The sequence below is a fragment of the Gymnodraco acuticeps genome, unplaced genomic scaffold (genome assembly GCF_902827175.1).
Source record: "Gymnodraco acuticeps unplaced genomic scaffold, fGymAcu1.1, whole genome shotgun sequence".
Lineage (NCBI taxonomy): Eukaryota > Metazoa > Chordata > Actinopteri > Perciformes > Bathydraconidae > Gymnodraco > Gymnodraco acuticeps.
The window spans coordinates 1,218,694-1,242,755 of record NW_022992336.1 but is presented as its reverse complement, the minus strand read 5'-3'; the positions used below and the strand labels follow the sequence as shown (position 1 = coordinate 1,242,755).

Below are 24,062 nucleotides of genomic sequence, written 5' to 3'. Positions count from 1 at the left end.
TCTATTAGTTAGCACACTGTCAACAGCTGGCTTACTGCATGAAAACATGGAGAGTAATGGAGAGAAAATTACTAAGAGGCAGAAAAAAGAATTATTTGAAAATCTGGAGAACATAAGTGAGATTAAAATAGTTGTAGTGCTGCAGTACAAATGTTGAGTTGGGAAGAGACAGAGAGAAATGGTTTTAATTAACATTATGTAAACCACTTCTCAAGATTCTAACAATGACCATGGATAATTAATAGGGATGCACGATATTGGTTTTTTGAAACCGATACCGATAACTTCCTGCTTCTCAAGACCGATACCGATACCAATAACAACACATTTTTTACTAATTATTTTAACGCATGTGTATTTTTTTTCCTTGGCCGCCCCGTAGTTTCAGAGCGCATCAAGTTTAAAATACCATCTACAAGCTGATGCTGACAGCCCCGCTCCTGTCGCCCGCTTGTGGCACATACACACTTCCACGCTCACCGGCAGGCACCGACTGGCCATCTGGAGGACCGGGAGGGTGTGTGTATGTGTGGCCCGAGCGACCGAGAGAGAGACCTTACGTGCATTGTTGTTGTTAGCATCTGGTGCTAGCTAGCTGCGCTAATGGATATAAGGAGCTGTTTAAATGAAAACAGAGGAGCGACATTTCGCCACAACTGCGCCGAGCACTTGACTTTATGCAGGAAGCCAGACAGTGGGACATTGTACGAAAAGTCAGCACACTCAGCACGGATAGTGCGAAACATGATTGCAGCGTCCAGGCAGCTCCCGTTCGAGCATATGCCTTGAGTTGCACATAGCTCCAACGCCCATACAACCGACGACATGTTTGTTTACTGTCCTGGCTTCACGGCCGCACACCATTTACGTCACAGCCAGGCATGAGTTAGGGAGCGCTGGATTTGTGAATAACTCCCCTCTTCCTAAACCACTAATACCACAGTACTGGCAAAACGGGAGGAGCCGAGTGAAAAACAAGCGCCCCTCATCCCAATCCACCCACACCGCAGTATTTTTTTGTTTTTTTTTACCCAAAAAATATATTGTATATTATCGGGGCTATTAATACTGGTATCGGGTTTATCGGGATGACGTCATAATTCCTAATATCGGACCGATAATTATCGTGCATCCCTAATAATTAATGCAGTATTATAATGAATAAATAATTGTTCACCAGCCACATGTAGAAATATTATCTTACTTGTAATGTTGTTCTGGCAGTTTTCTACCCTAACATTGCAAGAAGAATGCAAAATAAATTATGTAAGTATATATTCTGTTTGCTTGATCAGAAACATTTATTAAAAATGAATATCTTCCTAGTTAATGGCCTCCATGTTTTGCAGAGTCCTAATGCATGTATGTATGTAAGACTGTAAGCACACAGTCTTTATGAATAGATAACACTGATACTTGTACTATTGTTATAATGCACCATGTTCCATAACTGATTTCATTTAGTGCTGAATAACTGGCGAGTGTGCCATGAGAAACATGTCCATGTCATAGCTGGTCATAGCCCTAATGCTTTGCATACTGTAACCTTTAAAGCATCATCTTATATATACTTAATGCACATTTGTATGGATATAAGTGACACTGATCTGAGGAAGGGATGTATCCTCATGGTAATAAGGCCACCGGTGCAATATGGATTCGCAATAACGAGAATATTTTCAGTGGTATGTAAAACCTTGTATCTGGAAAAAAAAGTAATTAAAGGTGAAATAATTGTTCATTTACGCACAAACATCCACACACTTAATTTTTTAACAATGCTGTGTAAAGACATTGCTTTGTCCTTGAGTCATAAAACGTAATTAAACTAAATGTTGGGGGAGCTGTCGGTGGTCATTTAAAGAACAAGACAAAAATTGAGATACAAGGTTTTTACATAAAAGTGACAATGTAGAAAAAATTGCGCCAGCCATTCTGAAGCTTACTTTTCTCTTTTCATGAATACTGATGTGAACTACAATCCATTTGCAGCCGCACGTTCGCTCAGTCTGCAATTTATGATTCAAGCTGTAACTACCTCATTTGATCCCATCCTTGTTATGCTAATTTCCTCTCACAATGGTAGCAAATCAGTTTGATTTAACTGTGCAAACTGTGTGAGTAGAGGACGGTGCGTGTGTGTGGCGTTTGGGAGGAGCGGTTGCTATCACAGTTGTGTCTGTGTGTCTGAATGAGTTAGCCGATATGCATGTGTGCGTATTTGTGTGCGTGTGTCATACAGCATACAGTTGTCAGAGAAGTGAGAGGTGTTTTTGTGCCAAAGCCAAAGCTCCCAATCTGCATTTTGATGTCATTAGCTTGCCACATCAAGGTGCTTCAGTGGTACTTTAAACCCAGATTGTGTTTTCAAGAGCACTAAACAGGATATGGAATGAAAGGCTTAAAAATACCCCTCATAATGAAATCATAAATAATTGTAGGTATTGCTTGTTTAGTATTCTACATTTTGGGGCGATTTCTTTTTGTCAGTATAGTGAGAAATTGAAAAACAAATATTGGGTTTTGTGTAGTGAGAGTAATCATCACTCTTTCTTGCCACACACACTTACACACAGACAAACATTATTTTGTATTTACAAGAAGATAACAATTTACACCCATAAAAAACTACTGTAGCCTACTTCCAAATTATAACCACTTATTAAAGCAGCATTGACTTATGACGTAGCCTAATATAAAGATGATATAATAAAGTTAGAGGATAAAGAAAATCAAGAGAGAAAGTGATGGTCACCATTTCAAAGTTGAGCTTTAGAATGTTCCAAGGTTTCAGTTTGATCCTGTCTCACTTTCGCCTCCTCTTCCTGCATCTTTAACATTTATTTTACAAAATTAGTCAGCTGGCTGGGGGTGTGACTAAAACAGTTTGCAATGTTGGGGAACAACGGGTATTTTATAATTTATTTATTGTTAGTATTATTCAGTCATGCACAAGGCATACCAATAATCTCTGCAACAAACAAGTGCAAAGAAAAAATCATCTTGTCGCCCAACACATTGGTAAGGTAAGACGTTGACACAATAGAGGAAAGGTTTACACAGAGAACTTATACGGCATGTGGTCTCAGTCCCCCACAGATGATAAAGTAGTGGTATAACCTATTCTAGAAAACAACAAAATCAGCAAACTAAAGGCACACACACACATTTCATTGTTCTTTGGCCCTTTCTCATTTCTCTAACTCCCCTCCTCGACTCCTATCCTCGAGACTTAGTCCCGCCCACAGGAGATGCGAACGGAGGAGTCGAGGAGGGGAAGCAGCAGGCGGTTAGAGAAATGAGAACTCCTCTCCTCTGAGCGGTCATTTTAAAGAGACGTCCGTTAATGATGACAGGAGGCACAGCAGCCCTCTGTCTGATGGACAGATGTGTTCATGACGACTTATATATTTACTTTTAATTCATTCACAGTGCGGTATAATGAGACAATAACAGGCTACATATGCGGACACACACACCCACCGATTTTCCACAGATCTTATTTCTTTTACAATATTCCAAAATCCTATGGAGAAATCCCATTGCTTTTTGTCAAGGGAAGCAGCAGCTTACTTCAGGGTCGTCCTACAAAAATACTTCATCACTGCACCTCTCTATTTCAGGCTGATAACCAAAAACACATTAACTTCAGTGTAGTGCTTATTGACATTAACAGGACATTGAAGCAATGGTGAAATACATTAAGTACAGAGATATTTTACTTAAGTAAACCACTGCATGAAAGCTGTTAGAAACAAATATTTAAACATTAACAAAGTTTATGTTCTTCTGAATACATAACCATTTCTTGGAATCAAAACTAAAATGGTGAAACAAAAACCTACCGCACCCACAACATTTTCTTTTACATGAGCAATGTCCGATGTCAAGACGCCATTGTGCTAATACAGCACTAGGCCATGTTTTGGCCCAGAGGAGGAAAATGTTGTTTTGTTTGTCGTTACTCTGAGCTTTGAAGTCTGCCATACAGACTTTGCACTTTGGCGGACATCTTGTGTTGGTCAAGCTGCATGATTATTTTCTGAACTACTTCAAACGTGAAATGAAGGGGTTTTGGATATGCTATGTTGAGTGCATATAGCAAACCCAGAAGGAGGGCACAAGCTGAGGCAACTGAAGGCAGTTCATTCAGCACCTCCACGCCCTCGATGATGATGCCGATGTCTGCTGGTGGCTCCTGCAGTCCTTCCCCCTCCTTCCGTATCACAAACACACCCATTGTGAGCTCCTCCATCTCCTTCTGAAGATCATCTGTTCTGGAGTCCTAGAACAGGAGTACATGACAACAAACATCACTGGCATCACTTTGCACTAATATGGGACAATAATATCACTGGCCGGAGTCCTACTCTGTGATAACTCACTGATTATTCGGACGACTCACATGATCAGAACCTAATATTTAAAAATGCTAGGACACCCTGAACTCACATATTGCAGATTGAAAATAATATCCCTCTTACTTCTATGTTTAATTGTTATTCCAGCTTGATCTACTATGTATATATATTTTTCATTTATGTTGAGAAGGATTAATATTAATATCATTCAATTGTTGTCAAATTGTGGATGTGCTGTGTGTGTATGTGGGGGGGGGGGGGTTGCCGTGCATTGTTCTGTGTTAAAATGTGTAAAATTCAATCAAGAGTATTTTTTTTTTAAAAACATGCTAGGACTACTTTTTACATATACATGTTGTGTTTCGCAGTATACTTGGGAAAATTACTAAAAACCCAAATTCCGATGCTATGCTTTAGTTATCCCTGATGAGCAGGTTTGTTTGTTGGTAACCTTTATTTATTCAGATTGGTCCCATTGAGATCATAGATCTCTTTTTCAAGGGAGACCTGCAGCATATAGGTTCCACATGAAACATAAAACAATAGAGGATATCATACAACATATTTACAAGCTACATTTACATACTTAGGTGGCATGGTCCATCAGTGTATGAATGGGTGAATGTGAACGTGCACAAGTGCTATGAGGAGTTGGAAAACCACAAAGGTGCTTTAAACTTACATGATGTCAAATGTCCAAGATTATGAATATAATCAAACCCGACAGGTGTTATTTTAGTAGAGAAATGTTCCTTTTACAGCATTAATATCAAAGCACGTGTGCCTTTGACAAGCTGTGCTGACATACAAATTGCAGTTAAAACTTACCAGATATTCCTTGATATTCCAGCTCATCTGGATCTTCTCCCAGGAAGATAATGAGGGCTCTCAGGACACACTCCCTCCGAAGATGAATGTCTTCAGTCTAGGACAACATTATTTCGGTTAATTTTATTTTTCAAAATGTCTATTGACAGATTTCCTTACTCTTACAGCTAAAATCCTTCACTTTATTTAGAAACAAATGGACACTCCTAGTTACTGAGTTTCATAAAACAACGGTTGCCCTCCCATGTATCTATAAAAGGATACACAAAAGGTATCCCTTTTAGCTAGCAAGGACTCATTTGACAATGCAGATTTACCTGGTCAAAAATGTCCATGATGTCAGCAGTCTTTTGACGTGTTGATCCTCCTTTGGCACGGATGACTGTGATTAGCTGACTTGAGTGAATGTCCAACTGGGCCATGAACTTCTCCTCAAGAGGAATGGTCATTATCCTCTGGAACTCTGCATTGATCTATGAAAGAATAATACAAAAATGAGTAAATTCAATTGGACTCAGTCTGTATGCAATTAACATTTGAAAAAATAACCATTGAAGCAAGTGTAAACTTCTTCCGACCCCTTTTCGGACGTGTAATTAGCTAAAGCTTTGTTGTTTATTGATACCAAACAATGATACTACAGATTATTCAATTATTAATTAAATGTTTCGTTTTGTTATTGCATTCATTTATATAATACTGTATCACCTTTTGTTTCATTTGTATTTTTCTTTGGTTTTACACGCTCGAAGAAAAAAAACTAAACTAAGCATGCCTACACACTGGCAAAAAGTATAACAAACTAAAAATGTAAATTCTGTCAGTAAACACTGTTAAACATAATCTTTACCACACCATATTATGATGAATGGATAAAAGCTTACTAAAAAATTGATACAGACTAGATTATTACCTCTTTGTGTTGGAACAGTGCCGGCCACCTGTCTTTGAAGTCCTTGATTCTTGGCTCTTGGTTTACCACCTCCTCTCGTCTGTAGGCGAACGTGTGAGCCATTTTGTCTGCGATGACCCTATTATTGTTCCTTATCCTGATGTCTGTCAGAAGTTCTAGTCTTTCTTTTTCCAGGCTTTCCAGATTGGCACCAGTGGGGAAGGATGGATAAAAGTTAGCCTCAGCTCGCTTTGGCCTCTTGACTTTTTTAGCAGGGAAAGCATCTGTAGCAGCTTTAGATTTCAGGGAATTTACCACCAGCTCTGGGCACCCCTGCAATTTGAGCTGAGTCCTGTAGTTTCCCATCTTATATTTCAGGCGCTGTTTCCATCCATTGCAGCCATTGAATGAGCCAGGTTCTTTCAAACAAGGATGCTTTTTGATAAGAGCCTCTGCTCCTGTGCAGAAATGTGAATCATCTGGATAGGCCTTGTACCCGTAAATTGTTTCTGCAAGTCTATTCAGAATATCAGACTTGCTTCGGGAGCTGACAGTCAACATTTTGTGGCTTCCATTAAACTCAGAATTCCCCTTCACTAGCTGCAGCTCCGTGTCATATGAAAATTGAGGAATAGGAAAGTGCGCTGGCCACTGTTTGGCTCGAGAGGACACAGATTCGGGGGATGAGAGGATTATTGTGTCATCTGATGCCAACGAAACATTGCCATCACACTCAAGTGAAGACGATGATGTGGTATCAGTGGCAATGTTCAAAGGTGTATTTGTTTGCTGGTGGATCACTTTGATTGTTCCCAAATCCTGAAGTTGAGTGGTGGAATTCAGATTGAAGAAGTCGTTGCCAAAGTCTTGGTCCATGTACTGCAGTCTGACGTCGCCCTTTAACCCAAAGAAAGTCTTTAACTTGCTGAGAAGGTCATCCAATGATTCCGGTATGCCATTTGGAAGAGACAGTTTTTCAATGTTGTTCTCCCCCAAAATCACTTTCAGTCTTGCAGGCGTCGAATCAGCCATGGCAGTCTGAGAAGACAACACAAGCACAATACGTTTTAAGAAAGGCGCATTAAACATAATTCTTTATTATTCATACTGTTAATGTATCATCTTATAGATGTGTTATCAGTTTTCAGTAAAAGGACTACAACTTTGTGTAAATCCCTTTTCCACTGGCGGCATTTGCTGACTGGACTCAATCAGCACATCTTTAAAAAATGACATAATGCCCACCCTTACCCTCAATGTTAGGTTCCATCTGCAGTTGACAACTTGTATGTGCAAACAAATTGAATGTTATCATTTGAAATCTCCAAAGGGTTGATAGTTAGTCTTGCACCAATAACAAATATGTATAGGAAGTCATACAAAAACAAATATATTGTTGTTTTGCAGGTGAAGCATTAAAACTCTGACCACACAAAAAAAGCCCACACATTTATATATTTTCTGATATTTACCTAGTGTAATTATTTGTTGGTGAAATGATAAATAAAACCTTTGAAAACAAAAAAAAACACTGGTATGAAATAAATCTGTTTTGAGAACACAATAGTTATGAATTATATCTTTTTCCACCTAATGAAATATCACTTTTAGCTTCCTCACCCTTTAAACATGGACATATCTTTTCAATGTGACAAGACGCATCCCTCGGATTGTGTAGTCTGCCAGTGGGTAGGAATCATGTAGATCTTGTGGCTCAAGAAGTTCCACTTCCTTGCCTGGTGACATTTTGAGATCATAAGCTCTATAATGTTCAATGTATCATCCACTGAGCTTTTTCACAATGAAGATCAACTTGTCCTGCAGTATCACCATTTGGAGGATTTCACTAAACTCTGGAAGTCCTCCCAGAGACCCATAGATCAAGATCATGCCACACTTGTAGTTTAGTCCATCATATGTCACAGTTTTGGCAAAGCTCACTGTATCTATATTTGAAGACTTCTGTCTCAGGGCATTTGAAATGTCCTTGTTCAATACATCGATGTGTACAGTGGATATATTTGTCACTTCCAATGGAGGTCTGGCAAAGCTACACGAGTGCAAATGATATGCCATCTGAAACTGATGTTTCTCTGAAAGGGAAAGGAGCACATTTTTGAAGCACCTGATATTCCTTGCTACTCTTTTAAAAAAGCTATGCTTTGCTTCAAAACGCATAGTCCATAGGTGAACTAGTGGACCAAACTGATGGATCAAGTATGGATAATGCTCCAAAAAAAATTGTGTTTTGGTTTAAGCTTAACGTCTGGGAAAACCTTTTTGAAATCTGATTCTGTGCTCAGAGATCTTGAAATCAAGATATGCAATGGAGTCCTCAGTATGAACGGGACAGACCACAAGATCAACAATGTCCTTCAGATCTGTTAAGATCTGCCAAGCTGGTTCCTCACTGGGAACATTATGTCCAATCAAAAAAGGCAAAAACCTGATTAGACTCCAGTTCTCATGGGCATTTCCCCCAACAGTTTTTCTGGACCCAAAACTAAGAGGCACAGGATGAGGTCGATTGGTTTTGTCAGTCCACTTAAAGTTGAAAGATGATATTGCCTTGTTCAATGTAAATAATGTGAAATACTTTTTTTTAATGAATATATTGAGACAAAGTGCAAGTTCAAAAGGAACAATTCCTTCAAAAAGATCGTGCACAATATCTGGAGGAAACCCAGTTGTAACATCAAAATATGAAAGGTGCTCTGACAAAATACACTTTGATTTCACACCATAGTAGTTGGGCAATCCATTTTCCTCAAGGATTCTTAAATGATCTGCATGAATGTCTTTGGTTCTCAGAGTAAAGACTCCACTTTTAACTTCTTTTGTCTGTAAGTCAGATTTTTCTGCAGTGCAAAATCTGCATACGTATGACCCTGTGAAATTTTCAACAAATCCAGCAATACCATGCGCGCCTAGGTTGTCAGCGACCACACACTGAACTGTGCCTTTTACTGTTCTTGCCAACTTTGTTAGAAATATCCCACTCTGTTCCAAAATGACAAGATCCTTAATTACAGGTTCTAAAACTTTCTCATAGCCATAGCACTTCAGATCATCAGTTTTGATTAAAGCAGCCAAATAGATGGAGGACAAAACAGAGTTACAGCCTGGTGGCAAATTACCCAAAATCCAATACAAACCACAAATTGTATGCTTCCTCCTTGATGTACCAAGAGGATTACATATCTCAAAATCATCAATATATAATATCAATGAAATTCTTTCTTGTTTAGGCAACAGTTCATTTTGTTTGAAGAAGGCACCATCAAAAAAAGATCTGTATGTGTGCACACAAGTTCTTGGTGGCTGTTTATCTAAAGTATTCAAATTACTAGCCTGGTCTAAGATAGTCTGGCAGTCAAGAATTTGCTGCAAAGACTTTAATATTGAAATATATTGGAACGACTTTCTATTCTTTCTGTCAAGTATATATTCCACTGGTTCAACTACGTTAAAGTGTTTCTTATAGTAAGCCTTTCGCCTCCAAGCACTGCAAAGTGGACCTTTATGTTCAATTGCTTGTTTAACAGGGTTTGTATCACAGAGTGCACTCGCTAGTTTTTTAACCACTGACTGGTCAAACTGGCATCCGTTATCTTGTAATACCTTGCCAATAGTCGTCTGAGTGATTGGCAGAGAAAGAGAACCTATCAGATAATGTAACTCCTGCAAAAGCTCATCTACAGCTGCACTAGACACAAGAAATACATTTTCCAATTTAAGGAGGACTAAAGCTATTTTAAGCTCAATATCCTTCTCCAAGTTCTCAGTATGTCTGTTGTCCAAAGAACAATTCAAATTTGCATTGCTCTCTATACTTTCCCTATCTGAAAAATCATCACCAATAATGGCAGAAGATTTTTTAACAGAAGTTATGCCAGGCTTAAAGGCATTTCCTGGGCCAGAATGTTTCCTGAATTTATGACTTTTAAAGTTCTCATAGACGTTGGTTTTATATTCACACTCTCGGAACACGCATGTTACAGTCTCATTATTTTTAAGATGCTGGAAGATGTGTTGAAAATAGTGTCTTTCTGTGGAGAGTTGATTATGACCACAAATATGGCATGTGAACGTGGACACAGCTTTGGTGGCTGTTTGTTGGGCAGGGTGATTTCTTGATAAATGGCTTATTAGAGAATTCCAGGTCTTGAATCTACATGTACAATTTAAATAAGTACATGGATATGAATGACCCCGTCCGTAGCTCCCATGACTCAGTTTGTAGTGCTTGAGCAGCTCAGATTTTATGTAAACACCCTCCCACAGTCTTTGCATCTCCACATGAAGCATGACAATGAAAAAAACAAAAAGGTGGGCTTTACTGAGAGTATCTTTATAGGTAAAAAATAATTTGTATATTAGCTTTGGCTGAACTCTAAAATTAATAACTCCACAGAAAACAAAACAGTGGATTTTGTCCTATAATCACCTGCACTTTGCGTTTACGTTGAAATTACTTTCAGAACACACAGTCACATTAAAGTACTCTCTATATCACTCACAGTAGTGTAGCTTCACGTACCTTAGGTAGTAGTCCAATACGATGTGTCAAAGCCTGAAGAAACCACCACCAGTCAGGCATGAGAAATCATGAGAAGAAAAATAAATACATTTATATTAGGGGGGACATTTCTATTCGTTGTTAAGCTTTCACAGTCACCTATTATCACCCCAAACATAGTAATGGTCTTATCAGCAACAGCAAATTACACTACAGGGCTTCTTATTAGCACATTAGCACAGCAACACAGTGCTGGATAACGCTTTAACCATCGAGCTACTATAAATGTGAGGCTTTATCAACGCCGTATCAACCACTTCCAGCATAAACAAGAAGGCAGTCCCGCCATCGAGGCGACCGGCACAACAAATTAGTACTGCATCTCCCACACACCGAGGTTAACTTCTATGTTCGTCAGCCGGATGCATCACCGGGCTTTCACCAGCGCAACATGCCCCATCACTGCTCGGTGATTCCGTATCGTCTTTATAATTACACTCGACGCAACGGCGGCGACACCACATTAAACCGTTCACACAAACACGCCAACATAGTACAAAAAAACGTGTGCTGTTTGGTGACAAGCTAATGTACTAATAACGATAGTTAGCCTAGCCTTAACATGACCCAGTTTGCGCATTAGTTTGCGCTAATTTGGTAATAAGCAGCTACGCCAGTACACAATAGGAATTACTTTAACACATTTCAGTGAAAATATTAAACCAAGAGAGTAGGCTTCTACCCGCAAGTAACCAACTATCGTCATGTTTGAGCTAAAGCTATCGGTTTAGCTAACAGTGGAGACAGTGCATCATAGCTTGGTTCCTTCAGTTTTCAAACGTTAAGGCTAAATATTTGCAACAACATTTAAACAATTTAGGTGGAACATGTTATATCTGACATTGTACATTATTTTTATATAAGAAATATAACTTGTCTGAATCACACTTACCGTATGTCGAAGTCACGTCTCAAGAGAAAAAGGCGGCAATGTGACGCTGGAATGATCTGGCAAAGACGTTGACGTTGACGTCATGACGTCACACGCACGTTAGATGCGTGAAACTTGATTGATTTGCTTTCACTGATAACAAAATAGCAAATCAAGTCAACGAACAAAAAAATCACATGAATACAACCCACAAAAGTACATTGGAATCTCTAAAGCAGAAATCTGAATCAGATTTATTAAATGTATTAAGTTACTTCAACTACTATCAAGTACACTTTTTAGAGTGAGGAGGGGGATTTGATGAAATGAGAAAGGGCCTTTGTTACGTGCTCTGTGTTTTTCTCTGTCTCTGCTGCGCAGGTGCACCTGATCCGCCCCTGGCTCCGCCTCCCCCAGGTGTCCTAATTGCATTCAGCTGGGGACGACTTAAAAAGGGAGAAGCTGGAGGAGAAGAGGTCTATTTTGCCTGCCCTGATGCTAGGGAATACGACCGTGGATTTTCTCTCACCTCGTGTGGATTTATATATACGTTGCTGTATTTTTTTTGTGTGAACTCTGGAGGATATTAGTATAGATTTTTCGCGGCTTTGTTTCCTTCCCAGTAGGCTGTGTTTGGACCTTTGGGTAGAGGAGGGAATTATGGGTCCTACGGCTCATGGTGTGGCTGGCCCAGGCCCCCTTCTTCTTTTTTTTGTTTGTTTTACAATCCTCCAGACTTAGTTCCTTATTGCCGGTAGGCATGCATGTGAGTTACGGCTGTGCTGAAAATAAATGCCCGTCGATAACTAAATTCTGTATTTGGCGTGGTTGTTTTTATGTTGCGGGTCTTCCCACGGAAGAGAAGGAAGTGTTACCGGAGGAAACGGGCGCTACCTATTTATCTAAAGACGAGGAAACTGAGGTAGCTCCAACAATGAGCGAGCTTGCAGCTTCAGCTGGAGCTACGTAAATTAATGATTAGAGAGAAGGAGATTGATAACAAGCTAAGAGACAAGGAGATCGACTGCAATCTCGAAATCAGGAAAATAGAGGAGACAAATCGAATGCTTCGTTTGAAGGAGCTGGAGTTATCGGCAGTGTCGCACCAAACTCAGCAGTTGGGATCCGCACATCCTCATGAGTTTGATGTGGGTAAATACACCCGATTTATTCCAGTGTTCAATGAGAGGGACGTGGATAATTTTTTTATTATTTTCGAACGGGTTGCAACAACCTTGAAGTGGCCTATGGATGTGTGGACTGTGATGCTGCAGTGCGTTCTAACGGGGAAGGCTCAGGAGGTATACGCTGCATTGTCTGACGAGGTCAACCGGGATTATGGGCAGGTGAAAGCAGCAATTCTGCGCGTTTATGAGCTCGTGCCAGTGGCGTATCGTCAGAGGTTTCGCAGTTTCATAAAAAGGGATTCTCAGGCTTACGTGGAGTTCGCTCGTGAGAAAAAGGGACTATTTGATCGGTGGTGCTCGTCGACAGGGGTAAGATCTCTAGAGGACATGAGAACTGTAGTGGAAATTTATTTACCTTACCTTATATGCTAAAACCAAATGCTTCTAAAAGCATTGTCTAACACTACTGTACAATTTTCCTATTATGTGCTGTTTTCTCTGCATACTCTAATGAGGGGTTTTATTCCCAAGCGCTTCAAGGCCACAGAGCTGATTTGGCAGACTATGTTGAAACTACTTCTCTTCACACAAAGTCTCACAAGAACTTCCCTATTCTGAGCTCAAGGACAGGTGTCTAATAACAATATGAGACCGTGTGACATAGCCGCGGGAAGTCATTTTGCTCAGGGGGTGCTGCCAAAAGTGGGGAGGTAGCCGCTTTAAAAAAAAAAAAAAAAAAAGGCGGTGCCGGGCCCAGCTGTCAACGATACGAGCCGCATACATTGTTTGTTAAAGGCGAGACACGGCAGGCAAAAACATCGTTTTTCATGCACTGGTCAATTTTGAGATGTTGTGCTATTTTGATTCCATAACATGTTTTCTTTCAGGCTTTTGGAAGGAAAACATACAAAATACACATTTAAATGTTCATTTTACTATAGTTTGTCTATTTGCGTCTGTATATTTCTCCTAAATTCACCAAAAGTTAGCATTCTAATGTAACATAAAGTACCGCGACCGCTGTTTGCACAATGTCATCGTTGGAAAGCTCCGTCTCTCCTGCACAATCTCATCGGATCCAAATATGGTCATTTCCTTTGTATCAGCAACCAATCGTGAAAGTACAAAAGGGTCTTAAACCAAGAAACGAAATCTCATTGGCTGGTGTCAACTTCTGACAACGTGATTCGTTCAGATGCGTCACGTGATGTGCTAAAACATTTCCTGGTTAGCTTTCCGCTAGAAATTTAGAGCTCAAAATGGCAAAAAAACGGCGAAAAAAACGTTCACAGAGAAGACAACAACAATTGTCACTTGCACGAAGCAAGGTTATACAAAAAACAAATGACCCCGAACATGAAATACCTTCACGGAGTGCGTCGATGCGCAAGCTGTCATCCAAAGAACAGGAGGGTTTAGCTAGCGCCTCACTGCAATCTTTAAAGGTCGTTTTCTCAAAATGAGTTGTTTCTCCTACTCTGAGTTCGAAATGTCCACTTCAGTTGCACTTACATACACCAAACCTTCCAGTTATATTCCTATCAATATTATGAAGGCTTTTACAGAAGGGTTTGTTCATATATCATTCATAGCCTGAATTATATAAGATGTTATACCTAGAAACATGGCGAAAATTGATATTTTAGGGCTGTTGACAGTATTTTCTGATTTATGGAGTGATAAAAAGAGATATCCAAAATCCCTTCAGTAAAAGCCTTAGATGCTAATATGACTACAAAATGAAACGAGAATTTTGAACCTGGCTTTATCCAAAGTTCAGATTTCGGTTCCTGAAATGTGTTAAAATATGCGCAAATTTAATGAGATAATGGATCATTTGCATATTCAGAAAACTTATAATATAATAAACAATTTCCTTATTGTAGGTAATTAACTGTAGAAATTACCCTATTCACCTGGGGTGTCTCGCCTTAACTTTAATAAACCATTATAGACCTTAGCAACAGCTGCACATGCCCACATGCTAACTATGGGTCTTACAAACCTACATAACATAACAAATAGTCAGAAAATATTATTTACAATATTAATAAAACTATGAATTCAATTTTAACTGATTGACAAGGCAAAACACTGCACAGCGGCAGCAGCATTAAAGGAAACCTATCGTCTTACCTTGTGTTGGGGCTTCACAAAACTCCAAATGTAGCCTGGGGTGGCACTAATGAAGACCCTCATTCAGGGCCGGACTGGGACAATAAGTCAGGCCGGGAGTTATACACCCAGCCAGGCCACTACCATTGTTTTTGTGCCATTTTGCTGGATTTATTTGTCAATATTTACAGCGTTGCTGCCCATAGTGATAGCCCTATAGTTTAAATCTACTACCCAAAAATAAACATATGGACATGGGTCACTATTTAAAACAAAATGTGAAAATCTATTTAGGAACCTATCCATGTACACATATTTTAAGTGGGGGTGGACCTCAAATCCTCTAGGGGGGTCCGGGGGCATGCTCCCCCGGTAAGATTTGTGTGTTAAATGTTGGAGTTAAATGCATCAATCTGGTGCATTTTGAGGGGGAAATAAAGAGACTAGATCTATGGAAACACCCATATGAAACAGAACTGTATACATTTAAATAATCATAAGAATATGGCCATAACCAATAACATACCTTATTACATGGCTTAGTTGAATACTCGATTCTGATTGGTCAATTCAGAACATGTGACACGTTGTTAATACCGTTACCGAACAGACAGACTGCTGTCAAGGACTTATTGACCGTTGTTAAGGACGCTCACATCTTCAGAAAGAAGTCCGGTCGATTTAACTGTATACCGTTGGGCAGAAAAGCAAACTGCATTGACAGAACTGTTGTTCAATAGCGCAGCTAGCTAGCACCAGATGCTAACAGCAACAATACAGTAACCGGTGCGCGCGCTCTCTCGCTCGCTCCCGAGCTTGAATGACACACAGAGACCAATCGAGGGCTTTAGTGTATGATCTGTATGAAAGTGGCCATGTCGGCGGGCCACATCATGTAGACAGCCAGTCACCCTCTGTGAGGCAAGACCCCCATTTGCGCAGCGTTGCGTTCACTATACATAGGCTACATTACAAAAAGAATCCTCAGGCCAGCAGGCCACTTAACAGGCCAGGCCATCGGGAAACCTCCCGGTCCTCCTTGTGGCCAGTCCGGGCCTGCCCTCATTAGAGCAGATACATCCACATTGTCCAAAATGTTACTATGGACATGCATTAAAGTCAGTTCAGTCAGACAACTCACGTGTTCCTTTAACATGTTTATTAGAAGCAGCATATAGTTAAGTTTGGCGACTAGGCTCGGGCATCATCACTCCATAGATATACATAGCACGATGAGTGATGATCAAATAACTAACCCCCGAGCCTACAGGTGGAAGCTGGGGTGGAAGCTGGGGTGGTGGTGGGGCAGCAAGCAGCAGCGACGTAGAGGTAGCTGCAGCAATAGCAGCAGCAAGCAATGCATGGAGAGAGATCTGGCAGGTTAAATAGAGCGGCGTATTAAGGAGACTCTGTTTGGTTGGTTGTAGAGTGGCAAGGGGCGTTATGTATGAATGCAGCATAAGTGCTCGAGTTGACTGCCTGAACTAGCTCGCAGGCTTCGCCTCATTTCAGTCAGACAACTCACGTGTTCCTTTAACATGTTTATTAGAAGCAGCATATAGTTAAGTTTGGCGACTAGGCTCGGGCATCATCACTCCATAGATATACATAGCACGATGAGTGATGATCAAATAACTAACCCCCAAAACTGCGTGGAGATTAGATACTATCCCCCAAAACTGCGTAGCCCGAGCCTGACGCTGGTGATGTAAGACTGATAAGTAGAGGGCCTGGCGAGCTGCCATGTGGCCATTCCCCCTAAGCACAGCGGCTTTAAGGGGAATATACTACTTAGTGAGACTGCTATGTGTAGGCCTGAGGAATAGCCCAGAGCCGATTCTTCCCCGAGCACAGCGGCTTTGAGAGGAATATACTACCTATATATACACTACCTAGTGACTGCTATGTGAAGGCCCGGGAACAGCCTGAAAAGCCATCCCCCTTAAGCACCGTGACTTTAAGGGGAATATACTACCTAGTGACTGCTATGTGAAGGCCCGGGAACACCCCGAAAGCCATCCTCCCCCAGCACAGCCGCTTTGAGGGGAATATACTACCTATATATGCTACCTAATGAAACTGCTATGTGAAGGCCCGGGAACAGCCTGAAAAGCCATCACCCTTAAGCACCGCGGCTTTAAGGGGGATATACTACCTAGTGACTGCTATGTGAAGGCCCGGGAACAGCCCGAAAAGCCATCCCCCTTAAGCACCACGGCTTTGAGGGGAATATACTACCTAGAGAGACTGCTATGTGTAGGCCTGGAAGTGACCAGTGCCGACCCCCCCCAGCACCGCGGCTTTGAGGGGAATATACTACCTAGAGAGACTGCTATGTGTAGGCCTGGAAGTGACCAGTGCCGACCTCCCCCCCAGCACCGCGGCTTTGAGGGGAATATACTACCTAGAGAGACTGCCATGTGTAGGCCTGGAAGTGACCAGTGCCAACCCCCCCCAGCACCGCGGCTTTGAGGGGAATATACTACCTATCAAGACTGCTGTGTCTAGGTCTTTGAGGCAGCGACAATGAGCTTTCCCCCCCAAGCATGCAGCTATGAGGGGAATATACTATAATGAAATAAATATAATCTAACCCAGCAACCACCTGGTATGCAATAATAGAATTCTACAGATATACATCTTTGAACGTTACTCATCATCGAGTAGTGCAAGAGCTCATGGTTGTTTGTGCTGCAAGGATCTCATTCATGTGAGGCATGATATAGCGCTGGTGGGCAGAAGATGACCAACGGCCCAGGATACTCAGGGTTGAGGTAGGCGGATATAGAGCTGCGGTTGTGGCTGTGCAGATTCTTAAACAGTGGGAATAGCGATCTGGGGGCAGGTCACAGCTTAGGCAGAGATCACGCAGCTTGGAGGAGAACCCTCGTCGTTGGGTTTGCAGCCATCGAATAAATATGGGTGCCGACCCATGTGTCAGAGGGCAATGATGCGAGAAGTTCAGCATGGAAGATAAAGGACAAACAAAACAGTGTTAGTTTTAGCGATGATTATTCTGGGTTCCTTGACTCCGCAAACAGAAATGTCAGACATTGAATGTTTCAAAACTGTGTATATTTGATCTCCAAAGTTAATTCAGTAAGGGAGAGATTATGCTGAGGATTAAAAGGTGAGAGGTCTGTGTATATTCGCCACCTGAGAAACCAATAGAAAGCTGTAACAACTGCCTCTGACGTTTATCAATGTATAGTGAAACCCCTTTGCCTGAACTTATACATTAACCTTTGCACGGGTGCAAAGTTAAGAGGCAGTCTTTATCATTGCGTGGAGGACGTGCCTTCTTAAGGCCCTTGAGGAGCAAATTAATGAACTCTACCGTGGCTTAATACTTAGCACTTGAAGATTGCAGGATTCGAATGAAAATACAATTAATGCATGAACAACTATTATATCTATTGCATAAGTACACAGAGGAGGTTGGGACAGAAGAAGATAAAGTACCAAGCTGAATTGTATGCTTTGAATCATGCTCTTGGTTGGAGGCAGAATATGGGAAATCCTTGAGGGGCTTGACGTGTAGATCCAGAGTCATTTGGTTGAACGAAGGGCATGGCAAGCTGGTGGGGCAAACCACTCATTGTGAAATCCCCCGAACCAGCAGAAGGCGCAGCATCTGTAAGTAACTAGAGAGGATCTGAGGACACCGCAAGGTCATTATAAAAGAATGAACATAACCTTCCACTCGTCGCAGAGGGGCTAAGGACCAAAGATCTGAGCAATAGCCATCTCTAAGATTGCATTCATGCCGAATAGTCCGCATCTTTACACCAGACGCAAGTGTATTACATCGTTTCATTTGCAGAAGGTTGGGTTTGCGTTCACCCAGGCAACCTCAAACAGACTATGAACTGTAAACTAAAGTCATTGTACGGAGATGCTTTTTCAACAATTGGCGGGACATTAAGCAGATAAAATGCAGATCCCAGCAATTTCTACAGTAGCCTGCATCATGGAGCATTGGCAGGTTATTTTCATACTGCTGTTAATCTGGAGAGTGCATCAGCAAACTCTGCGGCCAGCGCATAGGATTATAAATCAGACAACGTGCATTAAAAACATTATAACACAAAATGCGACGTTATGCAGTGAGGAGGTTTCACCGATGACGGGTGGCTCTGATGAGATTGTACCACTGCCTTTTCTCTGTACACAGGGGACCAGTGAGGTAAGCAGTCACCAGAATGAATGCATGACCATATAGGTTACTGGATGTTGCACACAGCATAGATAGCAAAACAAGCGATGACGCACAAATAGTTGTTTCCCCATGTTTTGATGCGGACTGCGTCACACCAGCAATGAACCTCTCTGGAGTTTACTAGCGAGCGACCCGAGACCACCTCTTTTAGCGGAGCAGAGGTATCGGACTGCTTCCACACCAATCCAACGAACCGCATCAAGGGGTTAACGCTACAGGGACCGATTCAATAGTACTAACCAAGCAGGTGTGAACGTGACCTAAGACTATGGTGCCTTAAGGTTTGGACAGAAAGGCTAGCGCTTGTTCCTTATAAATATAAAACATCTCTTTTAGAGAGACTACCAGTGGGAGACCATAATTGAAGGCAGTAATCAGTATTGAATGTATTACAAGTCTAATATGTAGTATGACGTAGAGCACTTTGAACATTTGGAAAGGCGCTAAATAAATAACATTAATTGTAATTATGGCTGTTGTGATGCGGGACAGCTTGTCTGGTGGCAGTGAAGCTTGCATCAGCACACTATCGAGAATGATACCGATAATTCTAGACGTGTGGAAGGGCTTCCAGTTCCTGTTCTGAAAGAGGTAGGCCTAGCTGTTGAAAAGTTTTATCTGGGAAAGTGGTTAAAATATGGACACCAAGGGGTGCTTGCAGGTGTTGCAGAGAATCCAGCATACTGCTTCTGATGAGGTGTCAAAGAAACGTGGGCTACTATGACAACCAAATGCACATTTGATTGTAAAACCTTAAAATATATATGCCACAGAAGGCATATGGGATGTCTGCTTTCCCTGCCATGTCATCTACAGAGCAAAGAAACGGGAAAATCTTTAGTAGTTATTAATACTCTTAACAGAATAATCGTGAGGAACTAACGGTTCAAGAAACGTTGCTAGAATAATTCCTCCTAGCACTAGGCTAGGGGCCTGTCGTGTTTTTAAATGTTTAAATAGCAGCACGTGTAATACTCCTGGCTCCTTCAGTGCAAACTTCAGTCTTGGGTGCAGGTTTCAACAGACATGGGTCCCTGGGAGCCAGCATAACCTGCTAAAACACCTTGATTTAAGCCTGTGATAAGGTCATTTGACGAACATCTGTGATTAGAAAGAGCTTGGAAACGATTTGCAGCATGTGGCCTCCTGAGGCACACCCAGCGAGGGGCAGAATATTGCAGGTAGAGCTTAATTCCTGTAAGGAAAAACTCTTCTTTGGTAGGTGATTAAATGTACATGGCCGCTTGGCAGAGAATGATTCATGGTATTCATAGAAAATACACTGTAGGAGAGATTGAAGTCTAAAATGATGGTCAAAAATGTATCGAGCTTCCCTTCATATTCCCGTGATGGAAATTATTAATTTATTTCCATTTTTAATTTCATTGATTTATAGTAGTATAAATACTTATACACATACAACTTCTGTATAATTGACTCAAATATGACTTCCTGCATGCCAAATATTTCCATAATAAAACATTGCTTATGCAGAATAGTATTATATACCTGCCAAGATGCGATTCCTAAGGAATTGCTGCTGCAGGGGGCAGGAAGCTAGAACTCGTGGCTGGATCTGGGACTCCAATTCCCAGAATCCTCGGGAGTGTGACGTCAGTGGCACAAGTGGTTGAACGCAGAAGTAGAAACATTTGTTTACATGCAGGCAGAGGAAATCGAGTTTGTTCACGGGAATATATCGTGCAATTAAAGGCTTCAAGCGCTGATGTTTACTTCGAGAAGGTAGGACAGGGAGGCAGGTACTTTGGGAATGCCGGGGTCAGCTTGCTCTTGCCTTTTTTGGTGTTTAATTACCCGCCGACCGAGAGACTCTTAGCTGACACACAAGAAAGGGGTTGTTACCGGAGCTGGCGTAGAACTCGGGACTTCCTCTGGCCCAAAGGATATTAAAAGCTACTCCAGATGAGTACGGAAGGGACACCTGAATGTGTGTCGTGCGGGAGCTGTGGCTCGTTCCAGCGGCGTCTGAACCATGCTCTGAGCTAGCCTGTGTTTCGGGAATGAGGCATTTCTTACGGTTTCTTGCGTATGATGATTCGGTTTCAGAGATTGCAATAGACATTTGCAAGGACAGCACCGGCAGGCAAGCAGCAGCAACATGAAACACAGCAGCAGGAACATGAACGCAGCAATAGCAAGTGAACACAGCAGTGGCAGCAAGCAGCAGCGACGTAGAGGTAGCTGCAGCAATAGCAGCAGCAAGCAATGCATGGAGAGAGATCTGGCAGGTTAAATAGAGCGGCGTATTAAGGAGACTCTGTTTGGTTGGTTGTAGAGTGGCAAGGGGCGTTATGTATGAATGCAGCATAAGTGCTCGAGTTGACTGCCTGAACTAGCTTGCAGGCTTCGCCTCATATGTGTCAGTCTCTTCTGTGTCATATTACTCTAGTTGTAGAGGTGGTGGGCTGAGGAGTAGCTGGTGGTCCACTCTTTTTATTGCGTTGTTTGTTGGAGAACAAAATCCAAAATCCTTTTTTGCGCCATTCTAGAAAGTTGTCACTCTGCAGTGTGTGTGTCGCGTCAATTACGTCACTCTCCCAGGACCTACGACCTAGATGAATCGGATTTTATTTATTTGGAAAATAAATTCAAGCCACCTGATATATACAAATATATACTATGACTATTATATGCTACTGTATACAGCTAATTTTATTTTAAGTAAAATCATAACTATTTTATGTAGTTTAATCATTTTTATTTAGGTGGTCACTCAGTTTTTCAAATGTACACCACTCGCCAACAGGGGGTGCTGCAGCACCCCCAGCACCCCTACTTCCCGCGGCTATGCCGTGTGAAGACAGATTTCTGAGCTTCCCGCCCTTTCCGGTATATAAGCTTTGCTATTTTATTTCTACTGCGCACACTCCTGCAGACTATCCTATACTCTGTGAGACCTGTGTCTTTGTATTGTATTTGAAGCTTCAAATAAATAACCAGAAAGACAACTCTGTCTGTTTCACCATTTATTTGTTTTGATCACTCTGACTTGTACTCTCCACAGTATTGACTGGGTCTAAGATTTCCATAACAAAACATTAATGCTCATGGAGGACTTTAAAAACTGTTTGCCTGACAGAGTAGCCACATACATAAATGAGCAAAAACCTGTGAAACTGTCTGATGCTGCGGTTCTGGCTGACGAGTATGTCCTCACTCACAAGTCTGTCTTCGGTGGGAGGGATAGCGCGCAGGCCCGGTTTTGTGACAGCAAGGTCAGGGAAAGCTCCGATAACATGCAGTTACAGGGCAGCATGTCAAGAGCTGTAGAGTAAAATGCGAGGGAGGTGAGTTGGGGACCCAGAGATAGCCCAGTGTGTTATTTCTGTAAGAAAAGAGGTCATATTGTGGCGAATTGTTATGCGTTACGGGATGAGAAGAAGCCTGTAAAGACGGTCGTTTTGGTCAATACTCCTCACCCGGGTGCTCCTACATCAGAACTCAAAGTGTTTGCTCCGTTTCTTATGCAGGGAGTAGTGTCTTCGCTTGGGAAGAACAACAGGGTTCCGGTTACCATTTTGAGGGATACAGCAGCATCACAATCTTTTATCGTGAGTAGTGTTGCCCCTCTCGGAGGAGTCTGCTGTTAATTCCGGTGTTCTTGTGAGGGGGTTTGGGATGCAATACGTAGGTTCACCCTTGCATTATGTTCACCTGGAATCAGATCTAGTTACAGGGCCGGTGATTGTCGGCGGTCGGTCATGTTTTCCTATCGATGGAGTAGATCTGATATTGGGGAATGATTTAGCCGGTGGCAGTGTGCTCGTTAAACCGGGGGTGAATACGTTTGCAGTCACCCGCGCAAAGTCCAAGAGTGGAATTGACGTTAGAGATGGTGATCTATCTGACAGTTTTACGGCTACGAAGTTGGACGAACCGATCAGGGACCCGCCATTATGGCGTAAGGGTGGGAAAACAAGTACGATATGCCCCGGGGCTGTTCGTAAACCTGTCGCTGCCGGTGTGGTGGCACTGTCCAGTGCTGGAAGTGACTCCCCTGTCGCCTCGGAGTCCCCGATCGCTGCGGAGACTCTGGTGAATGTTGAGTCTCATTTGGCACACTTGCCTGACGCGCAGCGGGCAGATGTACTGGAGCTGATCGTGAGGTGGAGCGCTCTGTGTCGTGTTCCACCATCGAAAGGGAAGCACTGGCTATGGTTCTGGCTTTAAACCACTATAACACAGTTTTTTTTTGTTGAGCACGTCTGTCGACTTAAAGTCGATTGTTGTGATTGTTTTGTTTTCTTTAAAAAAAAAAAAATCCCTAACTCATGGTAGGGGTGTTCCGTGCTCTGTGTTTTTCTCTGTCTCTCTGCTGCGCAGGTGCACCTGATCCGCCCCTGGCTCCGCCTCCCCCAGGTGTCCTAATTGCATTCAGCTGGGGACGACTTAAAGGTGACATGTCATGCTTTTCCGGTTAGTACCCGTCCCCTTGTGTGTTATGAAGGTTTTTATGCATGTAAACGGTGTGCAGAGTCAAAACCCTCAAAGTACACCATCTAGGGAGTAAAACTCTAAAACAGAAAATACCTCCCCAAAACGCCTCGTTGGAGATACGTCACTGTCCATTTGATTCTTCCGGGGACATCATGATGTCATGTCGTCCCCGGAACGAAATGGACCAATCCGTGGAGCCGTTACGTTACATCCGCGGAGCTGTTACGTTAAGCCCCCGCTGATTTGTCCAAATTGACCAATCCACGGACTTCCTCACACACTCAGTGCATGCAGCTCTGCTGATCTCTCCTCCCTGCCTGCAGGCTGATAACAGACAGTTGGGATCGCGGCGAAATTCTCTCTGCAGACCCATTCTCACAGCATTTATCAACCCTTTTCTTACTCAATATCAAGCCACACTTATTGTTTTTACTTCGGCTGTGACTTTGTGTGTGCTCAGGATGAGTTTGGCTGTGTTTTGCTGTGTATCGCTAAACAAGGAAATCACACCTCCACGGAGCTTAGCGCGATTCACAACGTCCCGACTGGTCCCGACCAATCGGAGCACACTGGGCTCACAGGGAGGGGGGGGGGCAAGAGCTGTAACGAGCT

General features: G+C 42.1%; 1 protein-coding gene across 1 annotated transcript; it reads right to left on the bottom strand.

The window, feature by feature from the left end:
* Positions 1 to 3,437: 3,437 nt before the first annotated feature.
* Positions 3,438 to 11,680, bottom strand: LOC117541468. The gene is made up of 6 exons (XM_034208630.1): positions 11,553 to 11,680; positions 10,622 to 10,654; positions 6,103 to 7,119; positions 5,507 to 5,662; positions 5,190 to 5,286; positions 3,438 to 4,285 (listed from the first exon to the last, which is right to left on the bottom strand). Exons 3-6 carry the CDS (start codon positions 7,111 to 7,113, stop codon positions 4,269 to 4,271), a joined length of 1,281 nt encoding a protein of 426 aa, XP_034064521.1. The 5' UTR covers positions 7,114 to 7,119; positions 10,622 to 10,654; positions 11,553 to 11,680; the 3' UTR covers positions 3,438 to 4,268.
* Positions 11,681 to 24,062: the final 12,382 nt, after the last annotated feature.